We start from the raw sequence: 23,230 nt of genomic DNA on the forward strand, positions 1-23,230 counted from the left end.
AATCAACTTGAAATTTTAACTATCAGCTGTGCCAATTTTATGATCCATGAAAGTTGTTTTTCAAAATAGAAATATTTAAAACGTGATTTTGCTATTTTACTCAGCACCTCACCCATGCCCAATTATTTTTATGTGGTCTTTTTTTCATTTGGAAGTACTGAATGTTAGCTCTTCAGCTTTTGTCCATCACTTCAAGCTGCTCAAGGAGCTGATCCAATTGCATTTGAAGACCTCCAAGGAAGTTGTACTATTGTACAGCCACTGTTGGGACATATGCATGTTGTAGTAATTGGAAAGGGCTCTGGCAAACCATTAGATTGGAGTATATGGCACATACTCTATTTTTCTTTTACCAGGGTTTCCATAACTTTCCATTGTGGAGTGCAGGGATCATCTGGGGAAAATGGGCCTCATGAGGACTTGAAAACATAGAGAAAATTTTCAACAAAAGCCTATTTGGTGGTCAGTCATTTTGATGTGTGTCTTGGAACCATTTATGGGGTCATCAGCTTAGGCTCTGTAATTCTAAATAGAATTTGAGAGGCCCAGAGCTGAGCATGGTGCTGACTATTCACAGGTTGAACTGTTTGGCAATAACCAGGACTTGGCACCTGGGAGGAAGGCAGCTTAGATGTTGAGACGTTCTGCCTAGGGATATTTCACATGTGCTCATTAAACGAAAGTCTCAGTGTTCTAAAATCTGATGAGCCTCAAGAAGCAGGGGCTGAAAATGTCTCTGCTTTCCCTTGGCAACATGCCTAGAATGCCTCTGCATCTGGACCTCAGTGGAGGAGCAGTAACTTTCTCTGGGGACATATAAAGGAAATAAGGGAGGGAGGAGGAGAGAAAGGAAGTTCTCTGGTTTACCTCAGCAACTTGTTTTCTGGACTTTTTCTGAAGCTCCAGGTGTAGACAGTTTTATTAAGTGAACACTGTCTCTGGAGAATGGCTCAGTGCTAAGCAGTCAGTAGCCAAGATTGATTCTTTGAGAGCAGTAGGACTTTCCAGTCCAGTCTCCTTCTTTAGAGGTGAGTATTTTTTCAGGAGTTCCCACTGTGAAGGAGAGAGTTGGAGATCATTAAATGGAAATAGCCTGGGTTTGGCTGATAAAGGAGAAATAATGCCTGAAAACTGGGCTAGGTGAGCTGAGTAGTGGATGATCTCTACTTCAAATCCTTCCTCCATCACAAAGGGAAAATTGAACTTTTCTCTGCCCAGTCCTGGTGATAGGCACAGCTCTCTACTATTACCTATGTCTCTGCTCTCAGATTTCTCTTCATCTCTTCCTAACATCTGTTTGGCATTTTGTAGGGGCTCTCCTGGGAGAGAGACTGCAGGTTGACTCGGCAATGCTTTAGTGAAGATGAATGAGAGAAAGCTGATGAGGATGGATATTTTTATTCGATCATTGATTTGACCTTTCATTCACAGACTAATTTATTCATTCAACAAATATGTAAAGAGTACATGCTTTTCTTTATTAAATTAGGTTCTTGGAATTGGTGAAAAATCATTGAAAAAGAAAGACAAAGCACCTGCTTTTGAAGTACTTAATTCTAATGTAATCTTTAGATGATAAATGAATAAACAACTAAAAGTATAGTAACTTTTCAGGTGTTGATGAAAACCAGTAAGAAGAAAAATATGGACTAATGAGAGGTTAGAGAATGAAGGGGTATATGTGTTGTCTTAGAGAGGATGACTGGGGAAAAGCCCTCTGAAGAGGAGATAGTTAAACAAAGACCTGAATGAGGTGAGAGATAGAGCCTAGATATTCTAGGAGCTCACTGTGATCTACGTTGGTGTTTTCTGACACTAACCTACTCCCAAGACTCTGGAGAAAATTGGGGGTAGCAGATAAGCATATTTACTCTGAGGAATTTTCCAAGCTGTTCTAAGGGCCTGAGACCATGGGAAAGTGGATTCAGGAGCAGACTGACCACTTGGAGTTCTTGTCTCCCTTTTGGTTCATGAAGGTCTTGGATAAGGTAGATAATGTGGCCTCCAACCCACAGTCTCATGTCTCCTGGCCCCAGGTGAGGACTGTCCAGGACAAATGGGAGTTGACAGTTAAATTTCCAACTACTTCCCTCCTGGGTCCTTCCTCTGGTGGATTATCTGGTGACAGTATACATTATACAGATGAGAATCTGGGAAGCTTATACTGATTAAGTTAACTGTCCAAAGCCACGCAGGTAGGGAGTTGTGGGTGTGACATGGCAGCCTAATAATATTTCATGTTGGCAAAGAATTTGGCATTGCAAAAGATCATATTTCTCTGGTGGTATTGTAAATTTACACAAGCTTGATGGAGAAGAATCTAGTAATATATTATAAAGTTTGATTTTTAATGATCTTTTATAAATAAAAATCCATTTATAGATATATACTAAAAGAAACAGTCATATGTTCAAAAGAAGACAAGGAAGTTTATTATGATATTGTTTGTGAACAATCATTAGAAAAAAATTTTCTTAATAAGGAAATGGATAAATCAATGTGGCACACTTATGCCATGAGATACTATACAGCAGTTAAAATAAATGATACACACCTACCTGTTTTCTAAGAATGAAATTACTCATTTACAACATATGTGCATTTATAGCTTTATTATCTATTGTCAAATTTCTTTCTTAAATGGTTTTATCAGTTGACACTCTACCAATTTTTTTGAGTATTTTCTTTTCCTACAACCTCAGTGATTCTGGGTAATGTTAGACTTTTCATTTTTGTTTTCATCTGAATCTGGAAGTGGCAGGGGCAGCTGAAGACTCTGAGTATGTGGCCATTGACATCAGGTAGTAGAATTCTGTGCGCAAAGACTCAGTGGTAGCGTAAGTTGAGCAGTTTGCTTACGATCTACAAAACAGGTGAGTCTGAGTATATAAGAAGGCACACAATATGTGTCCTAAAGGTAGAAATCTCCCCCTAAATAGATAGGCAATTTCTCAGTACGATTTACTGACAGTGAAGTTTTTCACATTGATTTGTAGTGTCTCCTCTATCATGTACTATTCTAGTTTGCTAGCTGCTGGAATGCAATATATCAGGAATGGAATGGCTTTTAAAAGGGGGAATTTATTAAGTTGCTAGTTTACAGTTCTAAGGACATGAAAATGTCCCAATTAAAGCAAGCCTATAAAAATATCCAAATTAAGGCACCAACAAAAGGTTACCTTTACTCAAGAAAGGTTGGTGAAGCTCAGGGTTTCTTTCTCAACTGGGAAGGCACATGGCAAACCTGGTGATGTCTGCTAGCTTCCTCCCCAGGCCTCTTGCTTCATGAAGCTCCCTGGGATGCTCTCCTTTTTCAGCTCCAAAGGTTTCTGGCTGCATGGATTCTCATGGTTCTCGTGGCTCTGTTGTAACTCTAAAAAGGAACTTTCTCCAAAATATTTCTGCTTTTAAAGGATTCCAGTAAACTAATCAAGACCCACCTGGAATGGGCGGAATCACAATTCCATGGAAGCTATCTAATCAAAAGTTATTACCACAGTTGGGTGAGTCACATCTCCATGGGAACAATCAAAAAGTTCCTAGACAGTGATATTGAATGAGGATTAAAGGACATGGCTTTTCTGAGGTCCACCACAGATTCAACCGGCACATATACCAAGTTCATAAACTCTTCGGGACTATGTCTGAACTGTACATTTTTTTCAATAGTGTATTTTTCTGATTATGCAAAATGCAGCGTTACTTTATATTATATATTAATATCTGGTGTGTCATCCCTTCATATTCTTTAGCGTTATCTTGGCTATGTTAACTATTTACTCTTTCATATAATATTTATAATCAGTTATTCAAGTTCTGAACAAATGCTCTTTGGATTTTGATTGGAATTGCATTGAGTTCACAGTTAAATTTGGCAAGAGTGCACATTTTTATGGTATTGACTTTTCATTCTGTAAAATAGTATATATCTCATAGTTCAGAATTTTTTAACATCCTTTTGCAATGTTCTTCCTAAACATTGTGCATGTATTTTCTTAAATTTATGCATTAGCTTATGGTTTTTATTGCTATTGTGAATGGCACATTTAAACTACATTTTCTAATTGGCTATTGCTATTTATTTGAATATTTATTTTGCATGCTAAAATGTATCTTTCAAAATTGTTGAATTTTATTGTTTGTGATATTGTTTCAATTATCTTGGATTTTCTATGTAATCAATCATGTTATCTGGAAAAAATGACAAATTTTAAACTTCTTTTTCTGACTTCTCTATATTTTTACCCTTGTTTATTGCAGTTCCTGGTTCTCTAGTCCAATAATAAATAGGGTTGATAGCAGTATTTCTTGCTTTGTCTTTTTATCTGGCTTTCATTAACAAGCTGCTATACTTTCACAATGAAACATGTTTTCTACAGATTTTTGATAGGTTCTCTTTTTAAGTTAAGGAAGATTTTTTTAAATAGCATGAATGGAAATTAAACTTCCTAAATATTATTTCTGTATAATTTCATAAATATTTTATATTTTTCTCATTTAATATGATGTTGCTGTACTTTATCTGATTTATTTTCTTGTGTGCACTGTTCTTGCATAAGAGCCATAAGATTCAAAATGCGTTTTTCAAATACATGTGCATATAGTGTTGGATTGGATTAACAATCTAATACATATATATTTTCATTGTTTTATGTAAGTTATATTAGTATGTCATTTTTCTTTGTTTTCTACTATCATTGTCCAATGTCATCATAGTGAGTTGCTAGCCATCAAAAGTGAGTTGAGTTACTTTCCCTGTGTATTGAACAGTTTTTCAGTTCATCTCACATCATTTTGGTTTCCCTGTTAGTCAAGCTATTGCTGCAGCAACAAGATTCACATGAGTATAACCTGAGTATAACATGCCTCCATTTGATTCTCCCTTATTGCTCCAGTTCTTATGCTACAGTTCACAGAACAAAACGAAATCATGATTAGGGTGCATGGGTGGTTCAGTGGTAGAATCCTTGCCTTCCATACGGGAAACCTGGGTTCAATTCCTAGACCATGCACCAAAAAATAAAAAGGAAATAAGGAAATCATGATTAAAGAAGTGAAGGAAGGTATGATGAAAATATTGCATTAAATACAGAAATATGAAACTGAGAAAATTTGTTGCTATTACACCCACTGCTGCATATATTTGTAACTGTTGCCTCTTATCTGCCTTAACATGCCCTAACATATCGACATCTCTCGTTCTTGCAAGCCTTGCTATTCTAACCCCCTGCCTAGCAACTCCTGAGCATATATCGCACCACCTTTTCACCTCTTCTTCATTAGATCATGTACACTCCTCACCTCACCACCCATTATAATATTCAACACACCTCCTAGCCAATCCACATCCTACACGACACCATAGCAGCTGCCCATCAAAGTTTCTTCACCCCTAATTAACTCCCCCTCACCAACCCTATATATTCTTTGTGTTTCCTCCTGTCGGGGTCTTAGCCTGTAAGCCTTGCCAGCCAGCTAGGTCCCGCGAGCCCTACGCAATAAACTACAGCTATTATTCTTCAGTCTCGGTTTATTGTGCTCGCGCGCCCTCCAGACCTTCGAGCCCCGTGGTCTCGCTGACGCCGCTCTCCGGCCGAACCACATCCGAGGACGAGACCCCAGTGCGGTCGGGCTAGGCAAGCCCCAAGCCGCAACCCACCTTACAAAAAAATATTAAAGACAGGCTGAAAACAATTGACCCCAGATAAGTTGAATACATATGGGGAAAAAAGCATCAATAAAGATAATTATGTGATTATAAAAGATAGTGTAAATGAACATTTTTTTCTCATTTCTTCTCCACTGATTTAAGGAGCAGTTGTATAAAATAATATGCATATAATGTATTGTTGAGATTATAACATATAGAAAGTTAATATATATGTAATATATTTGCCAACAACAGCATAAAGGAGGTGGATGGCAGCATAGCTGTAATAGGGTAAGGAAATGACGACAGAAGGCAAAGTAATAATTATAACAACACATTCTGACATTTATAACATTAATAGATATAATACATATAACAATAATAACAAAGAGGGGAAGGGAAATTGAGTGACATAGGAAAATGTTTCTAAATATATTGGAATTAAACTAATTAATAATTGATAAGTTTGAGCTGACTGGAATAAGTTAAGGTGTATGCTTAGGTTTTAGGTATAAATTGTATGTTAAACCCCACTACTAAGAAAAAGCTCTAAAATATATAGTGAAGAGAATCATTAATGAAATTATAAAGCTACATTAAAAAATATTTACTCAGTAGAAAGCAGTGAAGGAAGGACAGAGAAACAAAAAATTAAAAGAGACGAGAAATATGGAAAACAAAAAGTAAAATGACAGCTGTAAATTCAACTTTATCAGTAATAATTTAAATGCAAATGGATGAAATAATCCAAAGACAGAGGTTGATAGGCTGAATTTAAAAACACGGTCCAACTCTATGTTGCCGATAGGAGACACATTTAGATTCAAAGACACAAATAGATTGAAAGTAAAAGGATGTAAAGTTATGCAAAACACAACCACAGGAAAGTTGCTGTGGCTATGCTATTACTGGGCAAAATAGACTTAAAATTACAATTGGTACTAGAGACTAAGAGTGATATTTCACAATGATAAAAGAGACAATCAGAAAGATATTACCATTATATACATATGTACACATCTAATTGAGCACCAAATACATGAAGCAAAAACCGACAAAAATGAAGGGAGAAATAAACAATTCAACAATAGTAGTTGGAGGTTTCAATATCCCATGTTCAGCAGTACACAAAACAACTAACAGAAAATCAACAAGGAAGTAGAAGACTTAATCAACTCTGTAAACCAACTAGACCTAACAGACATGTATAGAGAACTTCAGCTAATTAAGAAGAATATACACTCTTAATTGGACATGGAACATCTCCAGAAAATACCAGATAGTAGGTCATAAAGCAAATATCAACAAATTAAAAAAAATAATATGAAATATATTCTTTGCCACAATAGAATGAAATTAGATATCAATAACAGGAAAAATTTTGTGAAGTTCATAAACACGTGAAAATTAAACAACTTGCTCCTAAATAACCAATGGGTCAAAGAAGAAATAAAAAAAGAAACCAGGCTGGGAGGATGCTCCAGATACCCCAGGAGGCCGGAGATGCAGGTGTCTGTCCAGACTAGCCACATGTCAAATACTCAATAACCAAAAGTTGCTACTGGCTACCTTGCTGGTCATAAGAAGATGTGATTGGCTGGCACAGAGAGGGCCTCTTTTCCTCCCTGGCTGCCTAAGGATCAGCCACCATCATGAATGATACATTAATTATCCAGACTAGGAAGTTCACAACCAACTGACCACTTCGATAGAAACAAATGGTTATAAGTGTCTTTCACCCAGGGAAGGCAACAGAACCTAAAACAGAAGTTTGGGAAAAACTAGCCAAAATTTAGAAGCCTACACTAGACATTATCTTTGTGTTGGGATTCAGAATCTATCTTGGTGGTGGCAAGACAGCTGGCTTCAGCATGATTTATGATTCCTTGGATTATGATGAAGAAAAAAAAAAGAGGCCCAAATGAAGACTTTCAAGACATGACTCATAGGAGAAGATGACAAGCTCAAGAAAACAGAAATAGGAACAGAAGAACAGCATAAAGAAAGTCAGGGACTGCAAAGGCCAGTGTCGGCACTGGCAAAAAGATGAACTAAAGATTCTGCAGTGATTTGATTGGTGATTGTGCAGATTTTTCACCAGAAGATTACTACAACTATAAAAGCATAACTTTTTAAAAAGTGAATGCACTACTAATCCATAGAAGACTCTAGTGTTATTCGGAACAAAAGAAACATGATGAAAAAAACCATCAGTATGATTCCATTTTCATGAAATATAAAATGTGCAAATTAAAATATATTGATTTAGGGATGCATACACAGATGATAATACCAGTGAGAAAAAGCAGACAAAATATCGTCATATAATTCAGGACACAGGTGATGGGGGTGGGCAGAGTGGGGTTTATGATTTTGTGATTAGGAATTAACTCAAGTGGACATCTTCTAGGAAGGTGTCTATATCCTTCCCTAGTTATGACTTCATTGATGTTCATATATATTTGCCCACCATATATTTGTTGGATTCATTTTTCTGCTTTTATGCTATATTTTACAATAAAGCATTCTAAATTAACCAAGGTAGTTCACCAGGATAACACATTGAGGGAATAATAAGTGTTTTGGGTAGATGCAAAACAAATGATAATATTTCACATTTACTCATAACAAAAATGCTTAACAATTTAGGAATGGATGTGACCTTGCACAATCTGTTGATGCATACCTATGAACATCAAGTTTTATCAAAGAACATATAAAATGGGATCATATTTTACCTTCCCAAACAAGTTTGGCAAAAAACGATATTTTCCATTATCCACTTCTATTCATCATTATAGTAACAACTATAAGCCATCAGAAAAAAAAAAGTATTTAGATTTGTAAAGGAAAACAACTTGGTGTTTATTCATAGCTTAAGTATGTTTATTAGGATAATTATAGAATGAAGAGATTTTAGAAGCATCATTCATATTAGCCAAAAGTAGAAACAGCTCAAATGTCCTTCAAAAGATGAATGGATAAACAAAATGTGGTATATCCATATAATGGACTATGATTCAGCTACTCAAAGGGATGAAGTGCTGATACATGCTACAACATTGATGAACTTTAAAAATATTATGCTATGTGAAAGAAGCCAGTTACAAAAAACCCCACACTATCAAATTCTAGTTCATTTCTCTAGTTCAATCATTTTCCCACTCTCCTAGGTAATTCACACTTTTCTTCTCTTCATACCGTCAACACTTCCTATCCTTTACATTTTCTGTTGATGATTATTTGCTTCCTATTTTCACCAAGAAGAGAATGTTCACACTTTTCTACCACAACTTCTAATTTCCTCCTACCTTTCAATCTACCCTTAAACTCTGCTTTTCCTTCTGTTACTATGGTTGAAATGTTCATGTTTTCCTCTAAGGCTGTCCTGCCATCTGTAAATGGGTCTAATATGTACTAAAGAACATAGCACCAACAATTATACTTTCATTTCTACCGTCACACAAGTTTTCTCTCTACTGGATTAGTCTTAACACTACATAAACTTGTAATAGCACTCACCTGAAAATAAAGACCCTCTCATGGCCTCACATCACCTTTCAGCTACCTGCCATTTCACTGCACCATTTTACTGAGCGTTCTTTGAAAGAACTGACTGTATTTCTGTTTTCAGTTCTTTGCTCCAATTCTTTGTTTAAATCTTTTTATCAGGATTTTTTGAACAGAAGAGATAAAAAGACAAGTTACAAACTGGGAGGAGATATTTTCAATTAATAAAAGATTATATAAATCATTAAGAAAATTACAAACAGTCCAGCAGAAAAATAGACAAATATCACAAGTGGACATTTTATAGAAGAGGAAATACATACAGTCAAACAATTTGTAAAGAAATGCTCAATCCCATAGGTTGGGGCAGAGACTGCTAGGTGGCCACCAAGCCCGTTTCCTATTTTTTTTTTTTCTGTACAAATAGCTAAAATAAAATTTCCACCCTCCCCTGAAGTTAGGAGTGGCCATGTGACTGAGCTCTTACCAATGGAATGTGAGTTGAAGTGATGTACACAACCTCCAAGCCTGGTCCCAAAGATTCTACCATGTATAATCCTCTTTCTCTTTCACATATGCCTTTGGAGCCATGTGTTGAAGATAGAAAAGATTCCATCTGCCTGTGTCTCTAAATGACCCTGTATAGCAGAAGTCATTCCACTAATCAGCACAATGCATGAATGTATGTTAATGAGAAATTTATTGTGTTACGTTATTAAACGTTTTGGGTTTGTTGTACTCTAAATAATACATCAGTAATTAGGGAAAAGAAGATTAACACTTTATGTAGACCAACATTATCTCACATATTCTGATCACATATTTCTGATAAGGCCGAATATTGGTATAGTCTCTTTGGAAAACTATTGTAAATTATCTTTTAAAGATGAAAATTTACATATCTTATAACCCAATAATTTCTCTCTTCAGTATATGCCCAAGAGAAATTCCTGCATGTGAGAACCAGAAGACTGCTCATTACAGCAGTGTTCACAATAGCAATATCTATCAACATCTATCAATATCCAAATACACTGTGGCAAGAATAGTTATGGTACAGTCAGATAATGTAATGTTATACAGTAGTCAAAAAATAATAACCATTGACAATGTGGATGAAACTTATTAAGTGACCAAAAGTAGTTTCCAAAGGATGCATTACAACAGAATGCCTTTCTCTAAAGTTAAAAATAACATATACATAAATTGAGATGAAACTGAATAAAAAGAAAATCAGCGGAGTGATGAGCACAGAAGCAGATGGAGGGTGGAATAGGAGAGAAGACCACGTAGGTAGATATAAATTATTATAAAGGCTCTAGTTTCCATGATGGGTTGAATCATTGGTGCTTATTACATCTTGATATTTGAATAAATACAAAACAAATAATTAAAAGAGGATCATGCATATATCAATTACTGGGAGTGTCTCATTGTTCTAGTTTGCTAGCTGCCGGAATGCAACACACCAGAGACGGATTGGCTTTTAATAAAAGGGGATTTATTTTGTTGGTTCTTCAGAGGAAAGGCAGCTAACTTTCCACTGAGGTTCTTTCTTAACGTGGAAGGCACAGGATGGTCTCTGCTGGTCTTCTCTCCAGGCCCCTGGGTTCCAACAACTTTCCCCAGGGTGATTTCTTTCTCCATCTCCAAGGACCTGGGCTGAGCTGCAAGTGCTGAGATGAGGAATGCCAAGCTGCTAGGCTGTGCTATGTTGCGATCTCTCATTTAAGCACCAGCCAATTAAGTCAAACGTCACTCATTGCAGCAGACACGCCTCCTAGCCGACTGCAGATGTAATTGGCAACAAATGAGGTTCACCTACCGTTGGCTTATGTCCGCAGCAACAAGATTAGGTATGCTCACCTGGCCAAGTTGACAACTGAATCTAACTAACACACTCATGAATGGAGAATGATGAACTCAATTGAAAATAGAGTTGGCCTCTGGTTTTAGAGAATAGATACCTCTGCTGCTTCAGACCCATTGGCCTGTAGTAGAAATGGCCTGAGGGAATCATGAGGGTTTTTATCATGGACTTTGGCTACTGAATCCTAAATTCAAGTGTCGAATGGGGTAAGGGTAGAAGTGGAGGGGAACTAAGGCTATTATGGTACTATAATATAACATGTTGCTGGAAGAATCAGGAGGGAAGCAGGGCTAGCCTGGAAGACAAAGGTCCCTAGAGGATGTGACTTCTGGGGAATAGTTTGGCAACAGTAGGGAAAATAGGCAAAAACTACCCATACTTGATGTTTTCAGCCATGAATCCTGTGCTGATTTATCAATATCTGAGGACTGTGGTCAATAACTGATCATGGGACCAATTGCTCACATAGAGTATAAGGATAATTTGCAAATAATACAGAGCAGTATAAAGTAGGCCTTTGATATTCATGTGAATTTTTGAGGCACCTTCCTATGACTTGGTCAGATTTTTATTCTCATGTTGGATATAAGTAGATAGGTCATTGAAATTAGTTGGCTTGCCTAAGTTCAACTTCCAATAAGTTGCAGAGCCACAACTTGGATGATCCTAACTTCAAATCTTCCACAAAATGTTCCCCCTCTCCTTTATTGCCATTAAAGAACATAAAAATGATCTTATTTCATTAACTTTGTAAAGCAGGTAATACCACTCCATTTTACAGGTAAACAAATCTAAGGCATGGGAAAGGTAAGAAATCTGAATGGAGTCGGAATTCAAACCTGATGGCTTACTAAAATCTCATGTTTTTTAAAAAAACATACCACTACTGCCTAATAAAGGCCACATTAGCCTACCTTTGTCAGGATCCAGCAACCCCCTACTAATGAATTTGAACCAAAGGAGACATATTCCCTGCATACTACCACACCATCTCAGGCCACTGAGCTTCTTTTAAATGTTGAGCCAAGTATTCCCTTATCTTGGTGGAATCACTTATGTCTAAAACATTTGCATTTCTTAACTACAAAAGTTTTACAATTACTTTGCTATAAAATAGGAAGTGTGGTAACTAGAGTTTTACCTTTGCAAAACAGGAGTGAGTTTTGCAGTTTCCTTTCTGTTGTTCGAATTCTGGGGCTTACAATTGGTTAAAATTCTTCTCTCTATCACAGACTCATCCTTTCCTTCCTCCTCTTATGCAGCACACATATGCTTTGATAAGCTCTCCTATGCTTAGCTTTGCTAAGCTCATCAGAAAACATATATCTCCGCAGGGTACTAATATAATTCCAATATCCATCTCACCCCAAAGCACAGAATTATTTTTGTTAACATTATTCATGCAAGTTCTATTATCTAATGTATTTAATATTTAATGTAAATTTTAAAAATTATAAATGGCCATCTTAATGAACTAAAATCCATGAAACCTAGAAACACAGGAGCATAGATTTGTATTGTAATAAAAAATAAAACTTAAAATTTAGTCTGACATACAAGTAATTATAGCCATAAGCATTATTGTGGTATGTTGTTGACATAAACAGTAAATGCTTTATTTAGGTGACCATAATTCTCATTAGCTTTTTTTCTTTTTTTCTGTGTCAGGCAGCAAATGAAACCACACAAACATTTATTTTGAATTTAATTTTGCTGGTTCACATGTCAACACACGGGAGTAAGTCCAGTCGTCTCTCTACAATGTTCTGACTCTGAAGGGCACTAGCCCAACCAGGTATGGTTCCATCCCACTGTCGAGTTCTGGTCCTCCACTTCTTATTAGTTTTCTTTTCTTTTCTTTTTTTTTTTACATGGGCAAGCACCGGGAATCGAACCTGGGTCCTCGGGCATGGCAGGCAAGCATTCTTGCCTGCTGAGCCACCGTGGCCCACTTCTTATTAGTTTTATACAGTCTTTCCAAATGGTAATTCTCTTTACTCAAAACTCACTAGATATCTCATTTCTCCTCATATATATACTGGAGAGGGTATGTACCTGATGTTAGGTTGTGAGTGCAGAGAACTACCAGGATGCAGCAAGACTTTATCTCTTTTCTGCTTTTCTTCTAGTATGACCAGCTGAACTCCTTGTTTACTCCCTCATTTGTCCCTCCGTTTCCACTATATGTCCACTCCTTGCCCCATCCAATGTTTCTTAAGCTGTGCTCTTCTTTTTCTACTCGTTGGTTAGCTGGACTAGTCACTGCCAAGCAGTGAAAGGCTGGGGGACCTCTGGGCCAGTAGGATGTAACTGCTAGCAAAATCTCTCTCGCACTGAACGGAGGAGTATCTTGTGATCTTTGGGACCCAGCAGTCTTCCCCAAATTCTTAAAATATACTCAACAAATAATGTCAGGCAACCAAAACATGCAGAGTCAGTGGAATCTCAAATTCCGGTGTCAAAATAATTATATATGCTATAATGGAGATTCAGTCCAGGACCAAGACAATTTTTCATTGGGAGTGTTTGTTCAGAGCTTTACTGAATAACAGAGATCCATTTTGCTTAGTGACCTTGGTCATCTTCAAAGGGCAGATTCCTATTCTGCTGTAAGCAATGCTCTGATCACAGTTCAGCTCCAGGAGCCATTCCCCAGACCTATTCTCAGTTCAGTGTGGAGAGAGCATCTGCTGTCCACCCAGGAAGCCTATGTGAATGGGGGTATCTTGGGAACAGATGCTACTCTCTGATCTTCACATTTTCTGTCTACAGTTTCTCCATGGTAAAATGGCTATGTTCTCTGAGAACAAAATAAACCCTGATAATAGGCTAAACCCTGTTGATGAGACAGAAGGGCTAAATTTTAAAGAAACAGATCTCGTCTCTCTACCAGGTGATTTGTCTCCATAAAACTGACCCTGGCTCCTGAGAAATGGCTAGCATCAGTCTTACAAAGCAGAATCCAGAAACCCATCTCCCCAAATAGACAAGGACCTCTTACTTGTGAACAGATGAAGAAAGAACTAATTGGTTCGATGACCCACATGCATCCAAACAGGGACTATCCCAGGAAATGGGTCTTTGGGAATTGCTGGCTCAGAAAGCAGAGATTGTCTCAGTTGTGGGGATGTGAAGTGTATTTGTGGAGCGGGTGGTGTATTACCCCAGAGGTTCATTAGGGAACTCTGCAGGTAATCTGTGGATAACTGATACAGTGACTTGATATTCTGTATCTCCTGGACTGATCCCAATTGTTAGTATTCTCTCTTTCTGTCTCTTTGAGTATATTTGTTGTTCTTGTCAGAGAACACAGAAAGCTGGGATCATTTGGCATTCTTCTCACAGATCCAGCGATAGTTGACGTCACACGATGCAGCATCGAATGTATCTGTGAGGCCTATGGTCGCACAGTTGAAAGGCTTGCCCAGATTGGTAACACTAAAAATGGGAAGAGAAGATGTGGTTAAGGCTTATCATTTCAGCCTCCCGCTTCCCTGTTTCCAGAGTGAGAGTCTCATAGGCACGTGCAGGGAGGGTGGCAGGCTGACTACATCTGCACGCACCCCCTCTCAATGAGATCTTCTTTTCCAACGTTTTCTCCCGTCTGCGATCCTCATATCCAGCTCTCAACTGACCTTTTCCTGTAAGCTTTCCTGAGAGCTTTTATAGATTCACAGTTTTGGATTGAACTCACTCTTGTGTTTGGTCAAAAGCATTTCATGAACTGTCCTTTTGCTCCCAGAAATAATCTTTTAGTACTCTATCAACTATGTTTATAGCAGGAGAACAGAAAGGAGGAGGGAAGAGATTTTTCCTCCTTTCCAAGGCACCAAAAAGCTTTAGGAAAAACTTGATGAAGGTAATCTTGGCCTTCTCGCATCTCTGTCTATCACTCAGCCCCTTTCAATCTGACTGGAAAGAGTGTGGTTTCAGGGAGAGGCCATGAGTTTTGGAATCAAGTGGATATAGTATAAAATTGTGGTTCCACCAATTCCCAGTTTTGTAAGATTCAACACATTTCTAAGCCTCAGTGGCACTCAGTTTAACCATCTGCTAACGAAGATTAATAAAAGGCTTTAAAAAGATCATCAATATGATTACTTCAGGAAATAACATAGATAAAGTGGTTAGCACCGTGCCTGGCATTCAGTAGACATGGGATGAATACTAATTCCCCCATCTTTGGAGAAGTCTAGTTATTTGCTGGGAAACTGACATCCTCTAACTCAGCATTTTCATATGTACATTGGGAATGTTTTGTTCTCCACCAATGCTTACCTTCATGGAAAAATTCATAGGAAACAGGAATTCGGAGTTAAAAATTCATTGCTTATAACTTTTTTTTTTAGGAAAAAAACACATCTAGGTAAACTTGTAGGGACTTAGTAATAACATGTGATGCCTGAGTTTTAAAAGAGGCTTATGAGATATGATAATGAAATGCTGTGTGTGGATTTGTTTGGGTCCTGATTTGAACAAAATACTTAATTATATGAATACTCTTCTCTCTATGACTATTTGTTTTTTTTCATAATAAAAGTTTATAAAAAATATGTCTCTGGAGATAGCTGGGTTGCAAGAAAGAAGATAAATTGAAAAAAATAACCAAGTCATAGCCTTTGTGCTATTGCAGGCCAAACCCACTGAATCTCAGGTTTGGTTTCTTGAGCAAACCAAGATTTGCAGGGAAATGAGCAATGTTCACATACTTGCCATTGAACACAGAGTTGTTGATCCATCGCCACTGTTTCTCTGCACTCTGATATGTTAAGCCAATAAAATATTTCTCAGCCCCAGCTATGTTTTGGAGAAACTTCTAGAAGTTAAAAAAAAAAAAAACAAAGAGTTCAATGAGTCCTTTTCTGCTGACTCCCTTGTGTCATTAGGTCCAATATTATATCTGATTCTGAGGGGACCCTGGGATTGGCTATCACTGGTATTCACCACCAACTCTGGAGAAAGAGTTCTCAAAGTCTAGACAGCATCAGGATCACCTAGATGCTTTGTTAAAACAGGGATTGCTGGTCTTCTGCTTCAGTATTTTGGGGTAAGGACCAAGAGTTTACATTCCTAACAGATGCCCAGGTGTTGCTGTTGCAGTGCTCCAGGGACCACACTTTGACAACGAAGGGGAAGGTGTACTGTAGTATCCAAATCAAGGTAATTTCAAATACATCTTTATTTTATTTGGCATGCTTCTCTGCATTGGATTACTTTCATTGTCGGAAATTTAACCTTCCAAATAAGGGTAGATCAAGTGATGATAAAACATGTTTATATTCTCTGAGAATTTAGCAAGCAAAAAATGTCGGGGAGATTTAAAAGTGCATTGCCAAAGCAGATAATCCAAAGCAAAATAATCAAGTGTTTACTCTGTATTTGCTAAACTGACACTAGTCAATGACATCTTAGTTTCTGTATTAAATTAATGAATCACAAATACTCCAAGCCAGAAATCTAGGAATTTACTGAAATCTTTCCTGTCCTCTTCATATTCCTTCCATAAGAAGTAGGTATCTGTGCTGGTTTGAAAATATTATGTACCCCAGAAATGCCATGTTTTAATCCTGATTCAATCTTGTAGAGACAGCCATTTCTTTTAATCCTAATCCAACACTGCAGGACAGAATTTTTTTTATTAGATTATCTCCACAGAAATGGGCCATGCCCCATTGTGGGTGGAATCTTCTGATTAGATGGAGATGTGACTCTGCCCATTCCAGGTGGGTCTTGATTTTAAAGGACTGGAGTCCTTTAAAGGAGGAAACATTTTGAAGAGGAGAACTGACAGAGCAGAGCTGACAGAGCAAAGACACTTGCAAAACAGAGACATGGATGTTTAGAGATGCTTGGAACCCAGGAGATGTTGTTATGAGATGTCAAGCAAGCCAGAACCTGGAGAGAGTGTGAAGGCAAGAGATGAAAGCTAGTCTCAGAGAAGCAAAATGAGGTATCCCCACAGGAACAGAAGCTAAAAGCAATGGAGCCCAGGAGCACGGGACCAGCAGATGCCAGCCATATGACTTCCCAGCTGATAGAGGTGTTGCAGACCTACCAGCCTTCCCGGAATTAAGGTATCTTTCCCTGGATGGCTCACTTTGGACATTTTTATAGGCTTAGAACTGTAAACTTATAACTTATTAAATTCCTCTTTATAAAAGCTGTTCCTGTTCTCGTACACTGCATTCCATCAGCTTACAAACTAACACAATATTATATTATTGTGAAAGTGCCCAAATTAAAGCACTAACAAGAGGTTACCTTCACTCAAGAATGGCCAATGGGGCTGGAACAACTCTTTTAGCTTGGAAGTCATGTGGCTGGCCTCTGCTGCTCCCTTGCTCCTGGTTTCCAATGCTCTCAGCCGCTGTTCTTGTGGCGGTTCCTCACACTGCTTCTCCAGTGCTGGCTTTCATCTCTTGGCTTCTCTTGGCTCTCTCCAGGTTCTGACTTGCTTAACGTTTCATGGCCACATCTGCTGGGCTCCATGCATCTCTAAAAATTTCTGTCTCTGTTTTACAAGTGTTGGCATCTGTGTCAGCTCTGGGTTCTGTTGGCTCTGAAGCTTCTGTCATTTCTGGCTCTCTCTAAAATGCTTCCTCTTTTGAAGGATTCAGGTAAACTAATCAAGACTCACCTGGAATGGGTGGAGTCACATCTCCATTTAATCAAAGGTCACACCCACAATTGGCATGTCACATCTCCATGGAGATAATCTAATCAAGGGTTCCCAACATGCATTACTGAATCAGGATGAAAAGAAATGGTTGCTCCCATCAGATTGGATCAGGATTAAAACATGGCCATTCTGGGGTACATAATACTTTCAAACTGGCACAAGTCTCTAAGTTTTATTCCACCTGTCTCCTAAGGCCTTACGTCCTACTTTCCCCAAATTCTCCTTCTCTGAAATAGCTCTTTTCATTCATTACTTTTTTATTAGTTAGTGGATTAATCATTTAATTAATCTTTAAAAGTGTCTATTATGTGCCAGGCATTTTGCTAGGCCAGGCTGGTGATATTGAAACAAATACATTTCTCTTTAGAGAAATTGTGGTCTAAAACAGGTGTTGGCAAACTATGGCCAGTGATCCAAATCAGTCTGTTTTTATAAATAAAGTTTTATTGGAATACAATCATGTCTCTTTGTTACATGGTTTGTTTACATATCATTTGTGGTTGCTTTCAAGCTACAATAACAGAATCTAGTAGATGCAACAGAGACTTAATGGCCTACAAAGGCTAAAATATATACTATCCAGCCCTTGAAGAAAAAAATTGCTAACTCATGGTCTGAAATAAGGGTTCTAAACTTTAACTCTCTAGTTGGAAGCCATGAGGCTTCCAAGGAAATCTATGAAGCCCCCTAAATTTTGTTAAGGGCATGGGTCATGATGGAGTTAGAAAGATGTGAATTCCATGTTCTGTCACTTAATATCTGTATGACCTTGGTCAAATTACTTTTATGTGCTCTAGTTTCCTAATATGTAAAATGTGGCTAATAAATAATACCTCCTCAGAGTCGTTGTGAAGATAGAAAGAGACAAATATAAAGCTCTTTATAGAGTGCTAGCTATTTTTAACATTATAATAAACTGTAACTCAAGTCTACAAACTACTCCTTTATTTCCCATATTCCTAATTCGGTTAATTTGTACTTTCCTTCATTTACTTAACAAACTTGGGTGATGCATCAGCATCTCACGTCTATGACGTATGACAGTCATAGTTTTTAGACTTCTATACACATCAGCTTATTAGGTCAGTCCCTGCACTTTAAATGTCTAGGCCCATCCCCAGGAAACAAGCCCACTGGAAAGAACACAGATTATAGAGTTCTCTAGAAGAGATGAGTTTGAGGAACACACCCCACAACTATTGAGAAGAGTCTTCCACCTTCTAGGTTCGGAATTCTAGGTTCAAATTGCCTCAGCATCTCCTCCTGTGGAGAAGTAGGCTTTACTGCACCATCCCGGAGCTCTTACCAGTTTCTCTGGAGTGTTGACAATGGCCAAAGTTGATCCTCCCTCTATGCAAAAGTTCCTGCTTTGATTGAAAGATAATTCAGAGGTGGACAAGAAAAAGCATCTCCCTTGATGAAAATCCCAACCTCTGGTGCAGGCTGAAGGACCTGAGAAAAGAGAGTACGAGATCAGTGGTTTGAAAGCAAACCCTGAAAGTCAGCCATAAGGTAGTGGGACATGGGTTTCTTTATAGTAATTACATCTATGTAAATCATCCACAATTCAGGAGAATAACTGAGGCTTGGAAATTAACCTAGTCTAGTATCAGTTTTCCTGCTGAAAACATGAAGGGAATGAATTAGAAAGTCCTAATGGCTCTTTTGAGCAAAAAAAGTTCCATGGGAAAGGAGGCAATGTGAAAAAATCTCTAAGATTTTAGTGTAAAAGAACCAAGAAGGCAAAGAGGATGTTATACCTATGTACTTTACCTGTACCATAGCTGCTTGTGGGACTAAAGCTGACGGTACTCCTCCTGAACATCGTCGGGACTGAAAGAAAAGAAAATCTGAAGATAGTTGTAAGATAAATGGAACACACAAACATTGCAGCAGGGACTGTTAGGGTCCTGTGACTATTTATGGGAAATATTAAATTCTATCTCTGGACCGTGGGGATAACAAGAGGCTCCTGGACACTGTTAAAACTTTCCACATATTTTCTTTCTTTGAAGCTTTCATCTAACTACTACCATTTTCTGTCATGACTTGCACCCCTATTTCTTTTGGTGTGGCGTTAGGTGTAAAATGCTGAGAAATAGAACAGGAGAAAGGAAGAGTAGTGGAGGAATTTAGTTTCATAGCAAAACCTTCTCGTTCCTTTCTTATATATAGATTTTGGCATTGTTACTCCCAAAGAATTGCTTGCAACACTTCTGCTCCAGGTTCCAGATAGGAACTTTGCTGTTCTTTCCATTTCCTATATGAAAGCTCATATTCCTGGCAGACAGTTGTTGGACTCTTCTCTTATCATTACTTATCAGCCCTAAGTATTGTAGATAACTGGAAAAGGTTTTAGGACCAGCAGGTATTGACAGAAAAGGAAGCAGGCGCACAGTCCAGAGATTTCCTATGGGTATACAAAGGTCCACTTATTTCTTAAAATGCAAATAGAGGAAATTTATTGGCCTCCAGGAGGCTTCATTTTCCCTGGGAGCACTGGCACTCTGCACAGGCAGCTGCAATGGCTTCAAACACTGGTCAGACTTCTTCTCAGGGGCCCAGTTATTTGCCCACTCTGAATGAAGATAACTTTACCCAGACATCAAAGTAGTTACTTAAAATTATATTAATAAAACATACAAATTAGCATTCATTTTTTATTTCACTCCCCAGTTCAGAGACTCTTTGAAATATGTTTATAAACTGGTTTTCATGAGAAACTTCTTTGGGATTATAACTGAACTGAACCCAATAAATTCTTTGTAAGTATTTCTTCCATTTAGCTTACAGGACTTGATACCTCGGGCAATACACACAGGAGTAAGAAATGACCTTTCTCCTAAGAGTCTATTGTAATAGGAGTGAGACATAGGTCTTAGGAAAGGCTTCAAGAAAAGGTGGAGTCTAATAGGGTCATTTTTTTTCACCCCCCAGAGCTTCTGGCATCATGCCTTGAAACTGAAAGATGAGAATGGTTACTATTCCTGTTTTTATTCTCCTGTGGTTGGTATAGCATAGTGCTTAGCACACACATACAAAATGGTGCTTAATACACTCTTGGTTTGTGTGGGCTTCTTTACAAAAAATTCCCTATAGGAATACAATACTTCAGAGTTTATAAAGTACTTCGTATTACATTACAGTGATTACATACACATCATTCCCATACCAAGGTGAAAAATTGAAGCTCATAAATTTCACCCAGCCTTTATTTCCACATCTACAAAAGGGAGGAATTAGTAAGATCTTTATGGGCCACTTGAACAAAAACATTTCCTGGAAAAGGAGGCCTTGAGAAAGTTTCTAAGAATTCAGTATATAGGATCATGGAGAGTGGAGGGGTGATGACTCATGTATGTTACCTGTTCCATAGCTCCTTGTGGGAGTGAAGCTGCTATTACTTTTGCCAAATATCTGTGGCACTGCAAAGAAAAGCAACTGTTGGTTTAACCATGAAGATGGCTGCATTATGAAAATATAAACAAGCATCACTGCAAAGGCTTCAAGACTACCATGAGTATTGATGTGAAGTAGTGAGCTTTTTTATTTAGGTGACTGGAGATTATATTTTGTGTGTATATATTTAATATATTCACTTATTCATATTTCTTTCCTGTTTTCTGAAGTGATGGGAATTGCACCTTCAGATTGGGTAATATGCAAGATTCTCTTTACCCAACTGTTAACTCCTAAGCACGTTTCCTTCCTCATTTATTTTCTCCACTGGCTTCTAGGGTTGGAGAAGACTCTACACTTGCTTCAATTACAGTAAATGCTTTGACATGTGACCTTCTTTTCTAAGCATTTGGATGGATTAATTTCTATGTACATAGAAAGAAATTTCTCCCTTTGTTAGATATCGTTACCTTATATGTAAGGTAATTGTTACCACAAACTTATTACCAGCTCAAATAAGCAGTATTTTTAAATTTTAGCAACAATAATAACTGCTGATAAATACTCTGGTTCAGATTACCCAACTAGTTCTCTTATAGAAAGCTCTGTGTGAGGCTCCAACCTTCAGACACTGGTCAGTTCTATATCTCTAAAGTAGACCAAGGAACCTGGCTTATTCTGGATGTTGGAAAGTGAGAAGGACATTGTCAGTCCTTGGGCTGTGTCAGGGACCCCTCATGTGAACAGACTTGGGTATCTAACCTTTACTCTTCTGAGAGAAGAGTCAAAGAACGAGACCATTTGGGGGCTAGAGTGAGAGATTGCTCAAATACTCACAATAGAGTAGAAAAAAGGTCATGCCAACAATTTTAAGCACCACAACAATGAGACCAGAGATTATCATGTGCCAGTTCATGATGAAGGAGGTGAAAGAACCTACAAGGATCAGAGCACAGCACCATCAGAATTTGGGGACATGTCTTCTTTTCACCAGGACATATCCCATCCTCATTCTCAAAACTCCCCAGAGGGGCTTGGGAGGTAGGTAAGCCATTGAAAGGTACAAGGAGTAGACCCAGCACATGATGAGAACATAGATAAGGTCTTGTGCTGGTTTATGCCTTTAAACTTGGCATACTTCCTTTCCTTCACATCCCCTTACCTCCCACCCTTAACTCTAAGCTTCAGCTCCATGCCCCTTTGTGGCCTCCTAAACTCTTTCTAATGAAATAAATAATCTCCTGTGCTTGAGAATGCTGGACCTTGAAATGAACCTTGCTCCCTAGGCCTTCATTTGAAGTCTTGGCCATACTGACTTCAGCCATCAGAAGTCCCATCTCAGTTTTCAAGAATCTATCAGGGGTCTTTGACAGGCAGGACAGGTATCCTTGAAGATCTTAAAGTTGAGAAGAAACAACCATCTGTGCAGAAAGGACAGATATACTCACCTGTTCTGTCCCTCAGGACTGGGTAGGCTTACTGATGGAGGTCTTCCCTGTGGCCTTACGCTTGGTGTGGTGGGCAGAATCCCTTCTCCTGAGAATACGCTCCTTCTGCTCAGGCAACGTCCTTCCTCCTTGACCGTCTCTCTGTCTTGGCAGCATCCCAGGGCAAACGCTTCTTCCTGTTCTGTCTTCTTGGCAAAGGAAGTGGGTGGGGTAAAGAGGGGAAGGGAATCTACATTTTCAGCAAGAGGAAGGTTCCTGCCAGGGGGGTTCTAATCCAGGGGATCCTTTTTAGGAGAATTTGGAAAATGAAACACGTAGACACTGACTCATCCTTTCTCTATCTTTGATTCCCTTTGGAATATAGTAGTAAAGCAAATGTAGTAAAATGTTAAAAAATGGAAGTCTAGGTAAAGGGTATCTGGAAATTCTTTGTACTATTGCAAGATAAAGTCTGAAATTATGTCAAAAATAAAATCCAGTTGAAAACCCTGATTTTAGTGTATGGGCCCTGGGGTGTACCATTTGCTCCATTCACAGTCATCCGGCTCTGTCCATCCCCTTTATCATGGACTCCTCTCTCTGGTTTCAACAGCTTTGCAGGCACCTGGACAGGGGTGAGAGAAGCCCTGCAAGCTTCCAGGGGAAACAACTGACCCAGCAGAGGGAAGCAGAGG

At 38.3% G+C, this 23,230-nt stretch overlaps 1 protein-coding gene across 1 annotated transcript; it reads right to left on the bottom strand.

Annotated features, from left to right (window-relative positions):
- Nucleotides 1-13,628: 13,628 nt before the first annotated feature.
- Nucleotides 13,629-22,696, bottom strand: CLEC5A (C-type lectin domain containing 5A). The gene is made up of 7 exons (XM_077164490.1): nucleotides 22,557-22,696; nucleotides 21,946-22,044; nucleotides 21,075-21,134; nucleotides 19,483-19,542; nucleotides 19,016-19,161; nucleotides 15,740-15,846; nucleotides 13,629-14,468 (listed from the first exon to the last, which is right to left on the bottom strand). Exons 2-7 carry the CDS (start codon nucleotides 22,022-22,024, stop codon nucleotides 14,354-14,356), a joined length of 567 nt encoding a protein of 188 aa, XP_077020605.1. The 5' UTR covers nucleotides 22,025-22,044; nucleotides 22,557-22,696; the 3' UTR covers nucleotides 13,629-14,353.
- Between the last annotated feature and the right edge of the window lie 534 nt (nucleotides 22,697-23,230).

This window comes from Tamandua tetradactyla, chromosome 1 (assembly GCF_023851605.1).
Source record: "Tamandua tetradactyla isolate mTamTet1 chromosome 1, mTamTet1.pri, whole genome shotgun sequence".
Taxonomy (NCBI): Eukaryota; Metazoa; Chordata; class Mammalia; order Pilosa; family Myrmecophagidae; genus Tamandua; species Tamandua tetradactyla.

Coding starts and splice junctions, on each gene's coding strand:
- CLEC5A (XM_077164490.1), bottom strand. CDS start 22,024: ATGAACTGGCACATGATAATCTCTGGTCTCATTGTTGTGGTGCTTAAA. Junction 21,135..21,945: donor GACCTTTTTTCTACTCTATT/GTGAGTATTTGA, acceptor TTTTCTTTGCAG/TGCCACAGATATTTGGCAAA. Junction 19,162..19,482: donor CACAAGCAGCTATGGTACAG/GTAAAGTACATA, acceptor CTCTTTTCTCAG/GTCCTTCAGCCTGCACCAGA.